Genomic DNA, 22752 nt, shown 5'->3' with positions numbered 1-22752 from the left:
CAGTATAAAACACCTTAAGGCGACTATTGTTGTGAGTTTGCACTATAGAAATAAAACTGATGTGAAATTAAGTCAAATATGTTTGTTTTTTAATGATGTGGAAGAGTTTAGAAAAATCCACTGAGAGTTAAATAACGCTGAGCTTCCTTATTTGTGTTTCCAGTTCTTCAGGCGTCTGAACGACTACAAGATCGACTACAAGCTTCTGCTCACAGGAACTCCGTTACAGAACAACCTGGAGGAGCTGTTTCACCTGCTCAACTTCCTCACACCTAACCGCTTCAAGTAGGACTTCTTTCTTTGTAAAGCACACACCTTCACACTACATGAACACCTAATTTTAAAAGGGGGTCCTACAAGAGTAGCTTTGCATGAGTCGTCATTAATTTAAAAAATAATGAATCTGTTCTAGCTTTTGGTGCAGCCCATTCACTTCATCCCCTGTTAGAAAAAGCTGTTTTACCTACTCTCTGTTAAGTGTGTCATATTTAACACATGAGTTTTTATGTGTTTGTGAGAGTGTAGAAGTATAATACAAATAAATCTCATGTATGCAAATTAATATTTAACTAATTATAAAATGGTCAGGTGTTTGAACAAACACTGACAATTTTCTAGCAATTATAAAGAGTTGAGGCCACACTCTTGAAAGGCCACTTTCTTCTGATTGGCTGCCCCTCGTCTGGCTCCCTCAAACAAAAGCTTGTAAGCGTTGCGTCCATAGAAGCAAATGAAGCTGATATCTGTTCAGCACAAAAGTAGAAAAGATAGTAACTGAGTGTTTGGAGTAGTCTAAAGCCTAATGCTTAGGTTTACAGGGGTTACTATTATGTACACGTATCTCATTACCTGTAAACAGTAATGTGCCCAGTACTTGTAGCTCTACTAATTCATCTGTTCTTATTTCTAGTTGCAGTAGAATTGTCTATGATAGATTTTCTTCTCTCTCTCTTTGCAGTAACCTCGAGGGCTTCCTAGAAGAGTTCGCTGACATTTCCAAGGAGGACCAGATCAAGAAGCTCCATGACCTGCTGGGGCCTCACATGTTGCGCAGACTGAAGGCCGACGTCTTCAAGAACATGCCCGCCAAGACCGAGCTGATTGTCAGAGTGGAGCTGAGCCCTATGCAGAAGTATGACACTGACAAATGTAGATACAAATCTACGTTTGTAGCACTTAGACGAGCATCTTCCGTAGCCTAAAACCAAGGTCAGATTCAACTGAAAGGGTGTGTTTGTGTGTACAAGTGCGACAGTTAGTCTATACATCCTCTGTTGTTTGTAAGTGTTTGTTGGAGGGGAGAAAAAGGTTTTAAAAAGACTTCATCTTGATCTACACATTATATAAACATTGTATAAACAACAGGAGCCAGGCATTAATCTGGAGTTGGTACCCCTCTGCACTCTCCTGGGAAGCTTTTGTACATGTTGGAGCCTGTCTGTGGGATTGTTGTCCGTTAATGCAGAAAAGCATTTGGGCGGTCAGACACTGATGTCAGATCAGACGGGCTGACTCTTTCTAGTTCATCCCAAAGGTGTTCGGTAGAGTTGAGGTGTTCCCACAAAGCTGGAAATACAGAATTGAAGAACTGAAGAGTTTGTAAACTCTTAGATTTTTCTCATGATTTCCTTTCTTTTGGTTTCTTTTCTTGGAGACCAAAATGTGACACTACAAACCACATGAGAACATTCAGTCCTCTTATTGGCCGGATGTGTTCAGAGCAGGAGCAACATTGTTCTGGACTAGTGAATAACATGGAGCAGTTATTCCTAACATTTGTATTCAATATACCTGACTGCAACAAGATCGGCTAGAGATTGGATCACGTTTTCACCATAAACCAGTTGCTCGCTCATCCAATGGCCTTTTTGTTGTTATTTCGGTCCTCACTCATGTGCGATTACTTTGTTCACATCTGCACCAATCAACCACATTAAAGCGAAAAATGAACCAGCTGTGCATCTTAAAACTGAACAGCTGGCTCCTGGAATTCCTCCACCAGTGTCAGTGGGACTCAGTGAAATGCGAGAATTCAAAGATTTAATAGATCCATCTAATGTTGTTGACGTCGTGTTGACACACTCCTAATCATTTCACGATTTTGTGTTTTTCTTGGATTTTCTTAAATGCAGGAAATACTACAAGCTAATTCTGACCAAAAACTTTGAAGCTCTAAACTCGAAAGGCGGAGGAAATCAGGTCTCGCTGCTCAACATCATGATGGACCTAAAGAAGTGCTGCAATCATCCCTACCTCTTCCCCGTTGCCTCAATGGTGAGAAGAAACAAAAGGACACTTTTGTCTTTGGGGATTCTTGATCCACAGAAAGAGTAGATTTAATGCTGCTTAAGTTTCCTGTATTATTTCAGCATTTACTCCAAGATTTGCTTTAAATGAATAGCAAATTGCTTAACAGGGACACCCTGTGGTAATGTGTGGAAGAGCTCCTGTGTCATACTGTATCTTCTTTGTGTTTGTAGGAATCCCCGAAAACACCCAGCGGTGCTTATGAAGGGTCAGCCCTCACTAAGGCCTCTGGGAAACTGACCCTGTTGCAGAAGATGCTGAGGAAGCTGAAAGAGCAGGGACACCGAGTGCTGGTCTTCTCACAGGTACGTCTTCACACAGACACAAACGAGCGCGCATTCACACACGCAAACACCAGATGGGTATCTCCCTGCGCAGATGTTAAATTGGTCTCGTGACATCTCCAGAAGGCTCAGCGGCAGGCTGTGATTCCAGCTGTGCGGCTGCACGGGTAATCAAGTATTCATGAAAACACATGCCGGTGTCTCTCTCTACCTCTCTGTCTCCTCCGTTTTCAGATGACTAAAATGCTCGACTTACTTGAAGATTTTCTGGATTATGAAGGTTACAAGTACGAGCGAATTGATGGAGGCATCACGGGAGCGCTGAGGCAAGAAGCCATCGACCGCTTTAACGGTGAGACACAGGATCAAGTGCGGTAAGCTGACCGTGAGCTCAGCTAAGGATGAGTAGGTGTCACGCTGCCTTGCAGTACTCTAGAAAGACTCATTAAATTGACAGAAATAACAAAAATGCTGCGACAGACTAACCGAGAAAGTTTGCTGATTAAAATATAAGTTAAAATGTTTTAAAACGATACGAGACAGTTATACCAATAGGCTGTATGTACAAGACTGACACAAGCAGTAGTCAGTGAAGTCATGTGTTTCTGCCACATTTATTTTAGCTTGTTGAAACCAACCGTAACAAGCATGCCTGTGGAAGCTGGGACCACTGCACTCTTAAAGGGAGTGTGCCCTCGGTAGCTTCTCCTTCAGCACTAATGGGGCCATAATGGTTTTACAGAACCTTTTTACAGTGCAGGCAATATACTGCATTTTAAAATGATGCAATTTACACATTATTAATAAAACTACTGTTAAGTCAAATTTAATTTAAATGTGATGTACAAAGCGTGTCATTAAAGTGCTTATTTATTTATTCGTCGTCAGGATTCAGATGGTTCTCTACATTTAGGTCGAGGGTCATATGATGATGATGTTGCTTTGATTGCACAATAACAAGAAGAAATATGGAAAACACTTTCAAAAACATTCTGTTGGTAACTCTCAACTCCTCATTTGACTTTTGGGATTCAATGTTTAAGAAAATGAAGAATCTGAGGGCAAGATTTAGCATGATGATCATAGAAATAATACCTCCCAAATGCGGTAAAGCAAAAGCAACAAGTCTGTTTTGAAAATGTAAGGAGTAAAAAGTACATAAATTTTTTTTTAATTCAGGGAGTAAAAGTAAAAAGTAGTCCGAAAAAAAAAGTAAAGTATAAACAACTGTAAATTGCACTTAAGTACATTAAGGAAGTATTTGTACTTCGTTACCTACAGGGAGTGCAGAATTATTAGGCAAGTTGTATTTTTGAGGAATAATTTTATTATTGAACAACAACCATGTTCTCAATGAACCCAAAAAACTCATTAATATCAAAGCTGAATGTTTTTGGAAGTAGTTTTTAGTTTGTTTTTAGTTGTAGTTATTTTAGGGGGATATCTGTGTGTGCAGGTGACTATTACTGTGCATAATTATTAGGCAACTTAACAAAAAACAAATATATACCCATTTCAATTATTTATTTTTACCAGTGAAACCAATATAACATCTCCACATTCACAAATATACATTTCTGACATTCAAAAACAAAACAAAAACAAATCAGCGACCAATATAGCCACCTTTCTTTGCAAGGACACTCAAAAGCCTGCCATCCATGGATTCTGTCAGTGTTTTGATCTGTTCACCATCAACATTGCGTGCAGCAGCAACCACAGCCTCCCAGACACTGTTCAGAGAGGTGTACTGTTTTCTCTCCTTGTAAATCTCACATTTGATGATGGACCACAGGTTCTCAATGGGGTTCAGATCAGGTGAACAAGGTGGCCATGTCATTAGTTTTTCTTCTTTTATACCCTTTCTTGCCAGCCACGCTGTGGAGTACTTGGACGCGTGTGATGGAGCATTGTCCTGCATGAAAATCATGTTTTTCTTGAAGGATGCAGACTTCTTCCTGTACCACTGCTTGAAGAAGGTGTCTTCCAGAAACTGGCAGTAGGACTGGGAGTTGAGCTTGACTCCATCCTCAACCCGAAAAGGCCCCACAAGCTCATCTTTGATGATACCAGCCCAAACCAGTACTCCACCTCCACCTTGCTGGCGTCTGAGTGGGACTGGAGCTCTCTGCCCTTTACCAATCCAGCCACGGGCCCATCCATCTGGCCCATCAAGACTCACTCTCATTTCATCAGTCCATAAAACCTTAGAAAAACCAGTCTTGAGATATTTCTTGGCCCAGTCTTGACGTTTCAGCTTGTGTGTCTTGTTCAGTGGTGGTCGTCTTTCAGCCTTTCTTACCTTGGCCGTGTCTCTGAGTATTGCACACCTTGTGCTTTTGGGCACTCCGGTGATGTTGCAGCTCTGAAATATGGCCAAACTGGTGGCAAGTGGCATCTTGGCAGCTGCACGCTTGACTTTTCTCAGTTCATGGGCAGTTATTTTGCGCCTTGGTTTTTCCACACGCTTCTTGCGACCCTGTTGACTATTTTGAATGAAACGCTTGATTGTTCGATGATCACGCTTCAGAAGCTTTGCAATTTTGAGACTGCTGCATCCCTCTGCAAGATATCTCACTATTTTTGACTTTTCTGAGCCTGTCAAGTCCTTCTTTTGACCCATTTTGCCAAAGGAAAGGACGTTGCCTAATAATTATGCACACCTGATATAGGGTGTTGATGTCATTAGACCACACCCCTTCTCATTACAGAGATGCACATCACCTAATATGCTTAATTGGTAGTAGGCGTTCGAGCCTATACAGCTTGGAGTAAGACAACATGCATGAAGAGGATGATGTGGACAAAATACTCATTTGCCTAATAATTCTGCACTCCCTGTACAAAGCACGCAGCTGTGGAAAAGTGCTTGTGTCAACGGGTGTGACTGAGTGAATGAAGTATGTTGTATAAAGCAGTCAAATATAGTAGAAAAGCACCATTTACACACCCACACACACAAAGTGAAACCCATGATGTCAAAGCCTTTTTTGTTGAGATATTTTATTTTATTTTTTGTGGTGGTGGGGGGTGACCTTTATTGGATAGTGGAGAGTGGATGGGAAGAAGGGGGAAATTAAGCAACAAAGCGCCTGGTGTTAGACTAGAAGCCTTGTGACACCCAATGAGCAAAATTGGCACCTTGTCTTCTTCATGTTTTTCTCTCTGGAAACACAGTGACAATTTAAATCACAGAGAGGTAGCAGAAGAAGAATCTGTATGATTAAAAAAATATATATATATTTATAGAAATTGCTGGGGACCGTGTGGGTTCGGAGGTAGAGACAGCCATGCTTGGGATAAATCTGACCGCTCAGGAGGGGTGCAGGACTTAAATTCTTGCATCTATCCCGCCAGATAAACATGAATCGTATGTGTAACAGCTGATCTGAGTGATTTGTAGAAGACAACATTGTTTTACTGTCAGAACCTGATCCATGTATGCAGTAATGAACGGTGGTTAGCACTGTCGCCTCACAGTAGAAGGTCCTGTGTTCAATTCCACCATCATGCCGGGGTCTTTCTTGCATGTTCTCCCCATGTTTGCGTGGGTTCTCTCCGCTTCCCACAGTCCAAAGGCATGCAGGTAGTCATGATAGGTTAATTGGTAACACTAAATTGCCCACAGGTGTGAAGGCAGGTGCGAATGTCTTTTATGAATGCCTCGCGACGCTGCCGAGATTCATCAAAGTCACTGTTACGTGCTGTAAGATCGTCCTGCATCAGCGATTCGTTTATGGCAGCTGTAGCTCAGGTGGAAGGTTGGTGGATCGATCTCAGCCCCGGTGCATCGGAGTGTGTGCAAAGATCACAAAGCATTTAAGCGTAGATAAAATCGCTGTATTGGAGGAATGAGCTTTCTGCACTCTGTAAATGCTCAGACTTTGTCACTGTAAAAAGAAGCAACTTGTAGCCTGTAAAACAAGATGTATCCTTGTATGTGTTACGCATACAATTTGGAAAATGGGGATTTTCACCTTTCCTCCCTGTAGTCCAGCTAAGTTAGTTGAGTTCTGCTCTGTTTGATTATTATATCGGTGTTATTGAACAGTAGAACTATTTGGGGCTCAGCTCTAAACATTCAGGCTGAAGAGCTCCAGGACAGAACGAATGTTTTGGCCCCGTGCTCACAGCTTTGAGCGCATCCACCCGCTCCAATTATGAGCTCATTCTGACAGCATCACCCCTTCTGCTTCCAAACACATGAACACTTCCAGCTACAGCTATCACAGCCACATAAGGTTCAAAATAGAGCCCCTTTTTAAGGTGATAATATCAGTGCAGTCTTTGATAAATTGCTTGCTGCAGACTTTAGTAAAGCATGTTTGCGTGATTCTTTTACACACTGTCCTACAAGTGTTCCTGTTTATTTCCCTCTCACACATACGCTCTCCGCCCTCTCTGTTTCCAGCTCCGGGTGCTTGCCAGTTTTGCTTCTTGCTCTCCACCAGAGCCGGAGGTTTAGGCATCAACCTGGCCACAGCGGACACTGTCATCATCTTCGACTCGGACTGGAATCCTCATAATGACATTCAGGTGCCGTTCGGTCGGCTTTTCGTGTAAGCGAAGTGATCTCTACTTCATAAAACTTTGCCTCTTTAAAGAATTACCTCATCGCTTCCTTCGCAGGCCTTCAGTCGAGCTCACCGCATCGGACAGGCCAACAAGGTCATGATTTATCGTTTCGTAACGCGAGCCAGCGTGGAGGAGCGTATCACCCAGGTGGCCAAGAGGAAGATGATGCTGACCCACCTAGTGGTGCGCCCGGGTTTGGGATCCAAGGCAGGCTCCATGACCAAGCAGGAGCTGGATGACATCCTCAAGTTTGGGACGGAGGAGCTCTTCAAGGACGAGGGGGAAGGTGACGGCAGTTACTGTTGAATCTAAAAATAACACGTCCACGAGCTGAGCTGGATCTGTTAGTCAAATAAAACTAGGATTGTCTGTTAAATGTAATCAAGTAGGGGTTTGGCTTGGATTGGGATAGATTCTAATAGGGCATGTTTTGATAGGCTTATTCTGCTGAATTCAATTATTTTGTCAAATACACTCAGTTTAATGCCTTTCATTCTGACAGGTTTCGCCACAGGACATTCCTGGCATGTTCTGGTGTTATTGATTAAAATAACTGACAAGAGCATTTTTACTTGTTAAAATGTGTTGGAAGAACCATAGAAACAATTGCTCGCTTTTTAACTCCACATTTGGCAGGCATGAAGAACAGTTCAGGGGATAAAGTTGAGGACGAGGGCAACGTCATTCACTATGACAGCACCGCCATCGAGAGGCTGCTGGACCGAAGCCAAGACGACACAGACGACTCGGATGTCCAGAACATGAACGAGTACCTCAGCTCCTTCAAAGTGGCCCAGTACATGGTGCGAGAAGAAGATAAGGTGAGGACACATTGAATACCCATTTATTGTATCTTTGCTTGCAAAAATGTGCAACTTGTGCAAAGGTCTGGAGTGGAGACATCGTTTTCTCCTCACATGGATGAAAAATAGAGATGAAGTGTAGCATTTCTTTGCACATACATGTTTAATGCTGCAGATCGAGGAGATTGAGCGGGAGATAATCAAACAGGAGGAGAACGTGGACCCAGATTATTGGGAGAAGCTTTTGCGGCATCACTACGAACAGCAACAAGAGGATCTGGCAAGCAAACTTGGTAAAGGAAAGAGGAACCGCAAGCCTGTCAACTACAATGATGCTGCACAGGAAGACCAAGGTAGGGGGCGAGTCTCGTGTAAGATGAAGAAACTCCACATAACAGAATGATGCTTAGGAGTAGGAAGCCCTGGATGTGAACATGGGTCCTCGTTCACGTGGACCTAAGAATGGATGTAAGATTTATTATGTTAATCTGGGGATCGAAGTAGAAAAATAATGAGGTCTCAGATTATGTGTGTGTGCTTTTTGAGTTATGACTTGCACAGTGGAAGTGAATGGGCCTGGCCTATTGACAGACCACCGTGTGCTGTTTCAGAGTGGCATGCTGACATTTCAGATAACCAGTCCGAGTACTCGGTGGGTTCTGAGGAGGAGGACGAGGACTTTGATGATCGGCCAGAAGGTAAGGAAAAGAATCGGAGGCATCAGATCGAGCAGAGCTGCTTGTGAAAGTCGAAATATATATTTTGTAGGACACGCTCTCAGGCCTGTGTTGAATTACAGCTTGAATTTGATTTAGTTGTTACAGTTCCCTGGCAGAGCAGAACAAGTTGGCTTGCCAAAAATTCAAACCAAAATGCTTCAGGCTTATCAGAAGTTTTTAACTCTTGGTTGACACGAATAACTGCCGGGTTGCAAAATGTAAAAATAAATAAAGAACATGTTTTATTGAGCGCATCTGTCTTTTTTGTAGCAAATATTCTTACGTGCGTCATTTTTGTTGCCTAATTTTTTGCACAGGACGACGGCAATCACGTCGGCAGTTGAGGAATGACAAAGATAAACCTCTGCCTCCTCTTCTGGCCAGGGTGGGAGGCAACCTTGAGGTTTGTACAGCTCTGGAACTAGTCTTACTCATTTGTTTTATTTTAAATTGTGATATTTCTGAAATCTGTCAGGCTTTTTTTTTTTAAAGCGAACTAGCATTCACGGTTATTTTTTCAGCGATCTTTAAAAACCGAATGATCCTTTATTGGAGATGGCGGCAAAGCAATTACTTCTTCAATAGCTCTGAACCTTCTAAGCTCATTCATCATCCTGATTATGGTGGACGTGATAATGATCTCCTGCACTGTTAAAGATTGGACTTAGAGTTTATTTTAGCATTATCAAAGAGTCAGACTTAAACAGAAAAGGCCCTGGGAGGTTTTAAAAACACAAAAGTGTCTGCAAGATTATGAAAAAGTTTTTCATTCTGGCATTTTCAATCAAGCTCTAGGATAATAGTAGTTCACATATATAAACTGTTCTTTCAATAGGTTCTGGGCTTTAACACACGCCAGCGCAAAGCTTTCCTGAATGCTGTAATGCGCTGGGGGATGCCATCTCAGGATGCTTTCTCTTCTCAGTGGCTTGTAAGAGACCTTAAAGGCAAGACTGAGAAAGAATTCAAGTAAGTAACAGACAGTTTATTACACGGAGGACCAAAACCCACAAAATTAAAATTATTACACATCATTTTGTAGATTCACAAGGAATTAAATGCACGAAATGCACATCTTAAAACACTCTGCAGTGCAAAGAACAATCATATCAGAAACTGACTTTTACTTTTCGCGCTCGCTATCCAGTGACAGAGATGTCACGGCTCAGTGGGTGATAATCCAATTCATTCTGTTCCAACATTGCATCATGCCATTAAACAGTCTGTTTCATTGTGAAGCTGCCAGTAATAAAAGAGCAATGAACTGGATTCGAAGCTTCGGGCGACTCACAAAAAAATCTTAAAAATATTCTTACTTTGTGTACAATTTTGTCTAAATTCTGATTGTTAACATCAGAATTCCCACTAAAAAGTTGTGTAGCTTTTTCTTTGAACTTGATAATGGCAGTTATGCACCAGGGTTAGGGGGCGACTATAACATCCTGCAGTTATAAAGGGTGTTTTTAAAGAAATGATGCATATGTAATTTGTTGGCTTTGCAGCAGATGGTGAAACAGCTGTGATGAGCTGATAAAGAGAACCAGACATAAACCTGAATGAAAGCATCAGCCCTATCCTTACCATCATTCACAAGTTAGATCCTGGCATGATGCTTGTAATAAATCCACAGCAGACCCGACCACACGTTCATGCTTTGCAGCATACTTTATTAACAGACACTATTTCCATACATACATAATATACACATCACATGCTGCATAAAGGAATTAAACACAAAAGTGAACAGTGCTGTGAAAATAACTAGGAGAAAATACAAAATGTTATTAAGATATAATATTCAAATATGCTTTTGTTTTTTATTATGGTGGTCTTGGTCCTCCACACTATCAAGGTCAAGCTTTTAAACTTCCTCTAAGTCCAGTATGTTCATCTATCTCTGCCTTCTTCTTTCCCAGAGCTTACGTGTCTCTCTTCATGCGCCACTTGTGCGAGCCCGTCGCCGATGGAGCCGAGACGTTCGCCGATGGCGTCCCAAGAGAAGGACTGTGTCGACAGCCAGTTCTCACACGTATTGGCGTCATGTCACTCCTCAAGAAGAAGGTTAGACGAAACCTGTTGCCTTTCCTAGTTGCAGACAGATGAGGTGAATGATGCAAGTTATGACAGCTCTCATCCTCAAGAGTATTCTCTGGGGGAATCACTTTAATAACAAGATGTGTGGTTTAATATTCCAGGAAACGCAATTTGGTATGGAAAAAATACGACTGGTGTGTCTGTTTGGAGTACAATCAAACAAACTCGTGCTCTTTTAATAAGGCCCCGTCACACAAACCTAAAGATCAGGCGGCAACCATCTGTCAGCCACCGGTCACAAGGGGATAATGTGTATTCCCCAACTGGTTGGCAAGTGTTTGCTGGAGATTCATTTGTCTTGACATTCACTGCTAAGCCCTAGTCACACAGGTTAGTAACTCCCTCATAACCACCAGCCACTTCTGTAAAATGGGCAAACTGTGACTGTGATGGCAAACAGGTATACAGTGCTGCAAAGCAGACTTTACATCCTGCAGATTTCCACACAACAGCAGGATAGTCACCATTTGGTTGCATGGCTAAAGAGTTGGAAGTATGCAGCTGCACCTTCTTATTCTCTTTCACCCTGCAAAATTTTAAATTTGTCAGCAGTGAGATGTCAATACTTGAATTTCTGACAAGGGTGTAGAATTTAGTAGAGAAAAAAGGGGCTTATTATAATATGCAATAACTACTGAACTGTTACTGGAAATAATTTGGATCAAAAATTAAAAATCAGTTTGAAGTAAAGGGAGCAGTTTGCTTTTTTCCTAATCTGAGTGTCACCACACTATTTCTAAAAGGATTGGCTTTGTTATTTCTGACTAACTACGTGTGCGTGTAGGCTCAGATGCCATCTTTATCCTATAAAAAAGTCAAACTGTGTCTCTCGCTGATTCATTAGGTGACAGTTTATATTATGTGTCAGTAGAGAACAGTTCGATAATAAATGGAAGCAGGAGAAACCCAGCAGTTGTGTTTGTTGCTCCCTGCTGGCTCTGTGTCAGTCTTTCCTTTGAGTTAAATAAATGCTTGGAACATCGAACAGCAGCAGAAACAAAAAGTACTTCTTAAAACTGCATTAGTAGCTTTTATAGCTCAGATAAAGATTCAGAGTTTAAGGTGTTTATTGTTGCTCTGATTGTGTAAATAGGGTCTTGTGAAATGTGAAAAACATTAAGTGTGCTAACTAAGACTCCAGTGTGTTTTGTACCAGTGCAAGTAAAGATTTATATGAACAACACTACTACTACAACACTACAGAGACATGCACTTTTGCAGTATGCATTGCTCATTTGTTGAGTGTATCTGTTATTTATTTAATAGTTTTACGGTTATAGGGGGAAAAATGTGTTCACTAGTCTGCTGGTGTGTGATATGTGGATCTTGTACCTCTCATTGGGCATTAGAGAGATCAGACTGTTGTGTGCATAAATGCTTCCTGGATCTCTTCCCTACTTACTGGTCTATATTGGGGCCAGAACATCATCTAGTATTTTTCCATTTACAAAATTTTAGTGTTGTTTATCCAAGTTTCTTTCTGTCTGTGCAGCTTGCACTTGACCATGCTTGTCAGATTTATGTGTTTCTCTATCCAAAATATGAAAACCATGATAATCAGGGGTAAATAAACACCTCAGCAAAGAGATTGCCCTTGCAATTCTTGCCATAACAGAAAATGTCCAGTTTACTCAAGCATATCATGAACTCAGCTCTCATTCAGCTGTGGAGAATTAACAGTAATATTGTGAATATCTTGTGCAAAAATATCTTGTGCAGTTAAATGCAAAGTGGGAACGCTGGACTGTGCAGGTAACTGCTGAAAACTACTGCACGGAGAGTAAATTACTGAATGTAAATACGCTGAAAGACTAACGTAGAATAATTGCAACTACAAATCGTATGTAAGAAAGTTTGGATAAATATAATGATGATAAAGCACATCCAGATTTTTTTGTTTATAGGTGTTTTTGAAGAAAAGAAGAAATAGACCTCTTTCATGTGAAACGATCAATCATTACATCTCTAAATACCCTTTGATTTCTTTGCTGCTTCCACTTTCTCAGTTTATCTTAGTTTATCGAAACATCTTCTTTCCAGTTTTCAGTCCAACTTGTTTAAACGTGTACACATCCTGATCTGCTATCTGTGCCAGAGGGATTGTGTGATATACTGCCAGGCAAACAGGGCATGTGGGTGGTGTGTTTAAAGGAGGTGGTATTAGGTAAAGTGCGTGGGTGCCAAGTTTTTTATTATTTTTTTTTACTGAGTGTTTCATGTTTTGTGTTCAGATCCAGGAGTTTGAGCACATCAACGGTCGGTGGAGTCTTCCAGAGCTCAAGTCTGAGGTTAGCATAGACAAATCCTCCTCCAGGGCCTCTTCTCCTGCGGTGAAAACCGCCACGCCCACCCCAGATGCCAGCTATAACAACACACCGTGCACCTCAAAGCCAGGTAACCCAAAAACATCCAATAACAGCGGCCAGCAGAGGGCGCTCCACGTAAATAAAAGCATGGTTGATGTGTAATGTGCAAATGATTTTACGTGTATGAACAAATGCAGCGACCCCTGCTCCTGCAGAGAAGATGGAAAAGAATGGGAAGGAGGGAGAAAAGGAGGAGGACAAGGAGGACGTTGAGGCCCTTGTGGAAAAAGAGAAACTGAAGGAGAAGGACGAAAGGAAAGAGGTGGATGGCAACAAAACTGCAGACCCTACAGAGGTGGGACTTGGTCCTCAAAATGCAAATCAAAACCTGCATGCAGTACAGTGTCTTCTCAATTATTCCAATAATCTTAATATTTATGCATATTTCTGTTTTGTCAGTAAAACCTCTGACTTATTTCACAAATCTCTTATTTGTTGCACATATCCCACTTTCATTGAAAATTAAAAATTATATTTTACATGCAGGCATTGCAGTCTTAAAATTATCTATGCAATCAGTTTCACGGTATCAGCAGTTTCATGCAGTATGGTACTCAGTTTAAAGCTTAAAAGACAGAAAAACACAAAAAAAATATTCCACTACTCAAATTTTAAGACTATTAAGGCCATAGTGGCAAATGAACAGGTGGTCTGTTTATTACCTTATTATTTCTCTGATGTAGCATGTTTCCACAACAAATTGTGCAATTTTTTGTATAAATTTATTAAGCTAATTAGAAGATTTATTGTGGCCATCGAAGAGATTTCTCCCTGTGTGACCGTAGACTGTATATAAAAGATGGATATAGGACTGAAAAGCCAGTTATGGTGCATCTTAACCTGCGTTCTGTTTAACAGCCAGCAGAGGGCGACTCTTCTGGTTGCAAATGTGGGGCTTTCTCACGGGACGTTCTGCAAATATGCTCGAGAGTTGTTGGCCATATGGGATGTGACAACTTCTGGTTGCTAGGGAAACGTATCCCCTGACTGGTTGGGAGTGGTTTCCGGTGACTGCTTTGGTTGCTAGCAGATTGCCATGGTTGCTTGTAGGGACTTTTTCCTTCCAACTGTTAGCAAATGAGTTGTTTGATTGTTGGGGCTGTCTCTCTGTTAATATAGAGTCCTTCCTTACCTTACAAAATAAAGCACCTTGAGGCAACTGTTGTTCTGATTTAGTGACAAATAAATAAAACTGAATTGAATTGAACTCAACCTGTCGAGTTTGTGTCACGCTCAGTTTCTTAGAGCAGTTTACCAGTGTTTGCAGACAAGTCCATCACTTCCATTGACAGTTTTTACCACCGTGTTTGGGGAAAGCACGTTTCTCCTTAATGACTGGTAGTTGCCAACATGTCTCTAGGCCTGTGTGACTGGGGTCTTGTTTACTTGACTGTTACGATGTCCTGGGCCGCCTGGCCGGTTCTTTTCTGTGTGGAATTTGCATTTTCTCCTCATGTCTGCGTGGGCCCTCTCGGGGTAATCCGGCTTCCTCCAAGAGTCCAAAGAACTACGGGTAGTGGGGTTCGGTTTACTGGTGACTGTGAAATTTCCATAGGTTTGGATGTGACTGTGAATACTCTTGAAACCCCCTCTGTGTTAGCCGTGCAAGAGACCGGCGACCTGTAATCTGTCCATAGTGTGATCCGCTTCTCACCTTATGGCTGCTAGAATAGGCCGAACCATGACACTGAATTGGATAAGCGGGAGAAAATGGCTAGAAGGATGATCAGCATTAGAGTGAAAAAGATAATAAAGCAGGGTGTGTTTTAGGATTGTCCTGCCTTGTGATTGAGAAGTTGCACTACTCAGATTCACTCTCGTGACTTTGGTGACATCAAACTGGCTGTCTTTATATACAGTATTTACTTCTGGCGTGAAGATTTTGGCACATGACTGCAAACAAGATTATGTGATATTGCATTGTTTTATTCTCCGCAGCTTTCCTACTCCACAAAAGAAACATCGCAACATGTGTCTTCCGTTCAAAAAACTGAAAGCAAAGACGACAGCAACACGAAAGAGGACGAGAAGAAAGACACGACCGATAACCCAGCTGCCTCTACAGAGGAGAAGAAAGCACAGGAGGAGACTAAAGACGAGACTAAACACACATCTAAGCAGGATTCAGAAGTTAAAGAGGAGAAATCAGGTGAACCCAAAAAAAAGAAAAGGAAACTTGATAAGCCCAAACATTATAAGACTTTTTGTTGTATTGTGAGTTCAAGTTTGACATGCACAAACACATAAAACAGGTTTATGTGACTCAGGTCCTTTTGTTTTTGCAGAAGGAGAAAGGGTTGGGGAGGAGAAAGAGAAAGAAAAAGAAAAGCGGGAGGGAACACCTACCACAACGGAAACAACAGATGCCAAGGATAAGACCGAAGTGTCTGATGTGAAGAAAGGTGCGTGTCTGTTCAGTTCCTGGTGGTTAGACGTGTAACGGTATGCTGCAATAACAAACTAATTAACATTTTTACTGCTGTCGTTGATAGCAGAGGAGGTCAAAGGTGAAAAGGATGCTGGAAAAGAAGTCAAAGCAGCGAAGGAGGAGGCGCCGAAGGGTAACGGGAAGCCCCCGACTGAGCGACCTCGCTTCATGTTCAACATCGCAGACGGTGGCTTCACTGGTTAGTTACAGCAGATCTGGAATACAGATCCTGATTCAACCCTCATTTCTTTATTTTTTTTTTGCCTCCAGGGAGCCGGAGTTTCTTTAATTTTTTTAAAGTGGTGCTGCGCGATAGTTTTCTGAGCTTTCTGAAGGTGTTTCAAAGTTTATCTTTGGACATTGGCTGCTTTTTCACTCATTTTTAAAACAGTTCTTCTACCTTGCCATTTTCAGAGGAATGTTTTTTTTTTTGTTTGACCCTTAAGCTCCTTGACACTGACATATAAGTCATTAGCCCAGAGCACAAAAAGGCCCCTAAATCAAGTGATGAACCAATTTTGTGATTCAGAAAACGTAGCACAGAGCCAATTTTAAAGTATGTCTTTGCACACTTTGTCACAAAAACACAGTTTGTTCCCATTTCTTTAGTTGAATCTATAAACATAGTTTGACAGATATAAAAAAAAAACGTTTTTTAGCACCAATTAGATTCTTTCCCAGAGCGTCTTTAAGAAATAGGAAAAAATCCAGCAGAGCCCTGACACAGGACCTCAGAGATACATCTGGCCCTTCAGTTGACTTGGCTCTGTTGTTCACTGAAACTTTATCAGAAATGGTCTCAGTGGAAGGGTGGAAAGAGAAGCAGCGAGAAAAAGCAGGGACATGCCAAATTACGCAAGAACTGGACTGAAAAATCAGTGAAACAGGTCTGATGGAGTGAAATGTATCATTTTTGAGCTTTGAATGTCCTTCAAGAAGCCGCACAAACTCTCGTTTTTGCTTTATACACCGTATTTCATGTAGATTTGCACGTTTTAACAAACTGCTGCAGGTATTTCCCATTTTCCTAGCAAAATCTAAAGAAATGAGGGGGGGGGGGGGGGGGGGGTCAATGCTGTTTCACGCTACTGTATATGATGTCATGCATCAACATTTCCTTCATTAGCAGCTTTATTCTCCTGTGTAAATTTTTTATTTTTTTTTTGGAAGTGTTTCAGTGGTAATCAGAAGAAACAATCAAGGAAACATGTGAACAAGTGTCCTGCTAAATTTCATAGGAATTTCCATAAAGCTTGTTCAAGCGTCATGCTTCCGCTCATATTTCTATGATACTTCTTTTATGAACTTCCCCAAAACTAGAACAAGATATTTAAAAAACATTGTCAGATAATAAGACTTCTCTACATCTGTTGCATTTTGTCCTACGACTCTCAGTTCACTTTCTCTGTCTGAATACTGGCTTTGTGTTTGAAACACCCCCCCTGCTAATCAAGTGAAAAAGGTGTGAGGGTGAAAATATCCAGTTTGTCCAAAAACGTTGCTAAGCAGTCCAAACAACATTAAACGAACGAGCAAAACATTCCCCTTGTGTTCCAGAGCTTCAGTACAAAAGCAGCACTGAGCCAGAATTATCTCCTCCTTGATCGCGGCCCCAGAAAAGCTCTGGGCGCACCGTGTAAACCCGCCTCGTGTTCTTTACCTTGTGCTCGCTTCTCTCCGCAGAGCTGCACACTCTCTGGCAGAACGAGGAGCGGGCTGCCATCTCTTCGGGGAAGATGAACGAGATCTGGCACCGCCGGCACGACTTCTGGCTGTTGGCGGGAATCGTGATGTATCCTTGATGGCAGTTGCTCGGGCGATGACCCTGGCGGGTTTATTTTTCTATCGGCCGGCAGAAGCCCAGCGTAATAAGTCAACAAGCCGGCCAGACCTCAGTAAACAGCAAGCTGTGTGTCTGCTGGACACTGATGTGGAGGGTCATTTAGTTCATGTTGCTCTCTCTATTATGGTCATTAAGGCTGTGGAGTATTCACATTAAACTCAGGTTTCATTATTCTACAAGCTGATGCTGAGGCCTGTATAGACTGAAATAGAAGTCTGCCTGAAGTCTGCTTAGAGGTGAAATTAAAATGTAAAAAAACACGCTTAGAAGAATAGCTCCATTTTGGAAGGAAACTCGCCTTTGTTTTCATTCTGTGTGAGAGTAAGATTAGAAGATGCTACTTATCTTTGTGCAATGCCATTGTTTTGTGGACTTCCATTTTAAAGCCCGAGTGTGGCATTTGGGCTGTTGCCATGTTGGTTTTGGAGCCAGAAGTGGCCGAACTTGAGCAAGAGGCTCCTGTGCAAAGTCATCAAATGAGGCTCGCTTGCTTCCAAGTAAGCTGCATCCCAATGGTGTGGTTGCATCACATGGACAGATACCAGCCGATGCGTGACGTCTATAGGAATTTAAAGGAATTGACTCACTTTTGGAGTCAGTCCTAAGTGAGATCTTAAGTTTTTAGCACTTCTGCTTTTGCTTCTTTTTTAAGCATCAAGTTTCGCTGCTTGCAGTAAAGGTCAAAAGTGGTCAATTTTTTCTGTGTGGTGCTGAAGATATTAAGAAAATAATTTACTGTTTCTTCTTCATTAACTTTAAACTAACTAAAGTAAAGAAAGGTGGATTTTTTTTATAACTCTAGACAGAGTAAGACTTGCTTTTTCTTTGTTTCTGGCCTTCATGCTTTAAAGCTAAACCGATCAGCTGCAGCCATTAAACATCATTATCTGATTTGGGCTTTAAAGGCAATTACGTTAAGCTTCCAAAATGGCAAAGTTAGTGCTTAGCAGGTACTTATATACCACTATGCTTATCTAATTAAGCACCTTGTTTAACATTCACACTCCAATAGAGGCATCAGGGGATTCTGCATCATCTGCAAGGATGCTTTGACATGCAAAACACCAACTTTAAAGTTAGCATAGAGCCCACTCTACCTCCTGAGCCATAGCCACCGAAAAACATGGTTAGAGATGGAATGAAGGCAATCCATTAACTGCATGTGTGTTGCAGGCTACAGGGGCCACCTTTCCTCCTTTTCATACAACTCAGTATTAGGTTAGCATAGGATAGCTATAAGAAAGCAGCACAAATGATCCTATAACCTCTGATGAAACTACAGATGTTTGCAATTAAGTTTTTTCTCTTTTTCTAGTTTTTATTTTAAGCCAGGGATGTCAAACTCATTTTACACTGAGGGCCACACACAGACTACTTTGATCTTTACCACGCCGGACCAACAAACTCCACTTTCTGTCCTTGTAAAGACATTTAACTAAACATTTATTCCCTGAGATGTCTTGATATAGGAAAAAGAAAATCTCAAAATCTATGAGAATACAATTAAAATGATTAAATAATTAAAATACATAAATACAAAGATTAATGCCCTCCTTCACATTTTCCAAATCTGTCCCATGTTGTTAATACTTCTCCCCAATGCACCAAATGTCTAAAAGTGCTCCTTGTTGAGCTTCAGGGTGATGTTGTGTGCTTAGTTAGATACTTTCTATGGTCTTATTCCCAAAGTGTTGTTAACATGACCCTTGACCTCAGCGCCAGTCACGGCTACGCTCGGTGGCAGGACATCCAGAATGATCCCCAGTTCGCCATCATCAACGAGCCTTTCAAGACGCAGGCGAATAAAGGCAACTTCCTGGAAATGAAGAACAAGTTCCTGGCTCGGCGCTTCAAGGTAAGATGTGTCACGAAAACCTTCACTTCTTGCGTTCAACATTAGACTCGCACATTTTATAAATGTCAGTTTCCTCCAAGCTCTCAAAGGTCTCACATGTTGAATACAAATTCATACCACGTATGCGGGAAAGTGGTGTGCCGTGAACACGACAGCGGATGGTTTCAGTCGCTATAAAAAGCCTTGCGGTCCAGTGTCTTCGATCACTTGACTCGGTTGATGGTCGGATGACAGATGCCCCTAGACCCACATATTAGCTGAATGGTATTGCTGACTGCTGCATTTCTGGAAGAGCTCTCATCCTGTTTTTGAGCGGCGCACATGTTTCAGATCCTGCACTCAACATCCTCATTTACTGCATCGCATCGCTTTTTCTGCCTCAGCCTCGTCGTTTCTCATTTATTTTCTCGCTAAATTATTGTAGGCTTTCATGGGGGGTAAACCTGCCATCGAGAATGCACAGGACAGCAGAAAATAAAACGATTTCTCATCACGCTGTCTTAGTTGTAATTGGTTGTGTAACACGACAGCTTTTGCAATGCATTTACTACAAATAACTCCCTTTACCAGGACCCACACACAGATACCCATACACACATAAAGTGCATTTACTCACGAAGCTGGATTAATCATGAGAGGCCTTTATTATTAGTATGCCAACTAAGACATTGTTAAAAAAAAAACATAAGAAATTTGTACGAAAATTGAGAAGATTTGTAGATTTCAGTATAAATAGAGCAAAGGTCATCTGTTTTGTCAGTTTTCTTATTGGCTAAGTGTGACGCTGGTTTATTAATTCACTGTTTTTAATTAACCACTGTCTGAATTATTAATTACGCTGCATTATTAAGAATGTAATAAGGACTTTGTGTCACATCTTATTATTAGCAGTATTTTTTCAATCAGGTGTGTGGTTATATACTTACTGTCAAATTACGCCAGTAAGTATAATGTGCTGATTCATTCAGTGTTTTCTCATCATTATCAGTCTTGATAGACTTTTCTCGTTTGATCTGGACACACTTTGTGTGATTATAGATAACTTTTGTTTAAGGATATTTATATCATACCTTTAAAACAAACATGGTGTTTTAAATTACAAATAAATGTATTTTTATGTATTTTTTATGTTTAGAAACATATTTTGTTGAGTGTTGATGGCACATTGTTAATCGCAGCATTTCCACCATTAGGACAGGATGCAGTGTGTTCACCCTGATTAAGTTTTCCATTAATAAATTGGTTGATTGGTTTAAAAATGTGAAAAAAGTCCCTCTCAATTACCCATGTGGGACCTTCCTTAGAGCCCGACCGATATTGGTACCGATATTTGGTGAGTTAAAAGTCTGATATTCCAATATATATCTGCTGATTTTTTTTTTCCTTTTAGAGTTGAAAAATATAAACAGATTTCCCAAATATTTGTTATGTATAGTTACTTATTTACTGATTCACTGCCAGTTTCTGTTTGGCTCAGTTGCTCATTGATTGCAGCTTAACAGATACATGGGTTGCCAGTAGTGAAGCTGCAAAGTGCTCTCTAAAGGAAAAGCTATGCAACACCAACACTCGTAGTCTTTGTATCATCTAGCTCAAAGCTCAAAGAGTTGGGAGTTCATCTTGTAATCGGAAGGTTGCCGGTTCGAGCCCCGGCTCGGACAGTCTCGGTCGTTGTGTCCTTGGGCAAGACACTTCACCTGCTGCCTACTGGTGTTGGCCAGAGGGGCCGATGGCGCGATATGGCAGGCTCGCTTCTGTCAGTCTGCCCCAGGGCAGCTGTGGCTACAACTGTAGCTGCCTCTACCAGTGTGTGAATGTGAGAGTGAATGAATAGTGGAGTTGTAAAGCGCTTTGGGTGCCTAGAAAAGCGCTATATAAATGCAATCCATTATCTATTCTCTCCTTTTTAAATGTGCATTTATTTGCCATTATAAATGCCTTTTATAACGGCAGATAATATCAGCCTGCTGATAAACTGGTCCAGCTGCGATCTCGACAGTGCCAGTTTGACCCAACAACAGTCCAACCCTCAAAATTACTTACATTAAATTAAGATTGTGATTTATAAATAAATAATGGAAGCAAATCTTTACATTTTTTTTATACACAAACAAAAACTTAAACAAGCAGTTTTTCCTCAGGTACTAGATCTGTTGTGTTGATTTTATAACCAAACTTTAGATTTTAAAAACTTTTTATATGATTTTTTAAATTATTTAAAGCTCCATTTAAGATAAACATACGATAAATGTAATAAAATGCACATATGGAACAAGAGTATAGAAGTTACTAACTTTAACTGAATACAGTGACGGTATCTAAATTGTAGCTGTGGTACATTATTAAAATCCAGACTGGGAGTGGAACTATTGTGTAAGTTACGCAACAAGAGAGCCCTGGAGGCTTTGCAGACCAACTGAAGTGGCAAATTTTAGCGCTCTGTAATGTTTTTGTAACTTGATATCTGTGTTGAAGTGCACTTCATCACCGCGCTGTCATTTTGGAGCCTAGAGTGTGCAGGAAGGCCCAGAATACAGTGCAAACCACAATCAGTACAACTCTTAAATCACTTTTTTTTTAAAATTACATGTTTTTTTTTAATCATAGCAAAGCACATATACATGTTGCGGTTACAGTGACCTCGGATTCATAAACAGTCCTTTCTCTGCTCTTTCTCCATTGACCTCCTCCCGATCCATCATCCTCCAGCTGTTGGAGCAGGCGCTGGTGATAGAGGAGCAGTTGCGGCGGGCAGCTTATCTAAACATGACCCAGGATCCCAGCCACCCGGCCATGGCGCTCAATGCACGCTTTGCAGAGGTGGAGTGCCTGGCGGAGTCACACCAGCACCTCAGCAAGGAGTCCCTGGCGGGAAACAAGCCAGCCAACGCTGTCCTGCACAAAGGTCAGGAGCGATCGGATGAAAGGCACCGAGAGTTGCGAGGAAATTGTTTCGTGTTGTTCAGCGAACAAAATCTAACACAAACGTTTGCGTCGGGGAAGCAGATCTGCGCAGAGGCACGCAGACGGATTCAGAGAAAGCAGGGAAGATTGTCAGGCAGATAATCAGAGGGGGATAAAAGATCGGCGTATCTCGCAGCAGCTGTTGTGCAATCTTTTCCTGCTGAGTTGACCGTATCGCTCTGCCTGGAGCTGACTTCAAAAAAACGGCAGGCAGATAAGCTTACACAATGATAAGTGATAGCTCCAAACATTTCCTCGCTGGCTCCTTTGCAAGCCCGTCCATGTTTATATCGCGCTGTCGACAGAATAACACGCTCAGCACACTGCTGGTCTTGTTCTCGTCTCGTACGTCTTAACAGACCCGAACGCAATGAAGGCGAAAACCTTTTTTTTTTTTTGTTATCAGCACCGCTGCGGACGGTGATTAATTACTTGTTAGGGTGCGATGACAGAGAGGGCAGATACCGGAGGATGGGAACTGTAATCTCTTACAAAAACAGCATCAACAATGTGC

At 41.5% G+C, this 22752-nt stretch overlaps 1 protein-coding gene across 1 annotated transcript in view; it reads left to right on the top strand.

Moving 5' to 3' along the window:
• chd3 (chromodomain helicase DNA binding protein 3) overlaps positions 1-22752 on the top strand; it is a 47790-nt gene that overhangs the window by 15706 nt on the left and 9332 nt on the right. Inside the window, exons 17-37 of the mRNA XM_080896389.1 lie at positions 164-285; positions 959-1132; positions 2133-2274; positions 2481-2612; positions 2826-2943; positions 7003-7127; positions 7221-7452; positions 7803-7987; positions 8145-8322; positions 8581-8667; positions 9006-9091; positions 9524-9657; positions 10605-10749; positions 13014-13176; positions 13286-13443; positions 15087-15297; positions 15434-15550; positions 15641-15775; positions 17260-17368; positions 19142-19274; positions 21984-22179. Of these exons, the coding sequence (XP_080752515.1) occupies positions 164-285; positions 959-1132; positions 2133-2274; positions 2481-2612; positions 2826-2943; positions 7003-7127; positions 7221-7452; positions 7803-7987; positions 8145-8322; positions 8581-8667; positions 9006-9091; positions 9524-9657; positions 10605-10749; positions 13014-13176; positions 13286-13443; positions 15087-15297; positions 15434-15550; positions 15641-15775; positions 17260-17368; positions 19142-19274; positions 21984-22179 (3082 nt within the window). The remainder of the gene's footprint in view (positions 1-163; positions 286-958; positions 1133-2132; positions 2275-2480; positions 2613-2825; positions 2944-7002; positions 7128-7220; positions 7453-7802; positions 7988-8144; positions 8323-8580; positions 8668-9005; positions 9092-9523; positions 9658-10604; positions 10750-13013; positions 13177-13285; positions 13444-15086; positions 15298-15433; positions 15551-15640; positions 15776-17259; positions 17369-19141; positions 19275-21983; positions 22180-22752) is intronic.

The sequence above is a fragment of the Rhamphochromis sp. 'chilingali' genome, assembly GCF_963969265.1.
Source record: "Rhamphochromis sp. 'chilingali' genome assembly, chromosome: 1".
Taxonomy (NCBI): Eukaryota; Metazoa; Chordata; class Actinopteri; order Cichliformes; family Cichlidae; genus Rhamphochromis; species Rhamphochromis sp. 'chilingali'.
Note: the sequence above shows the minus strand (reverse complement) of the source record. Positions and strands in the feature narration are given on the sequence as shown.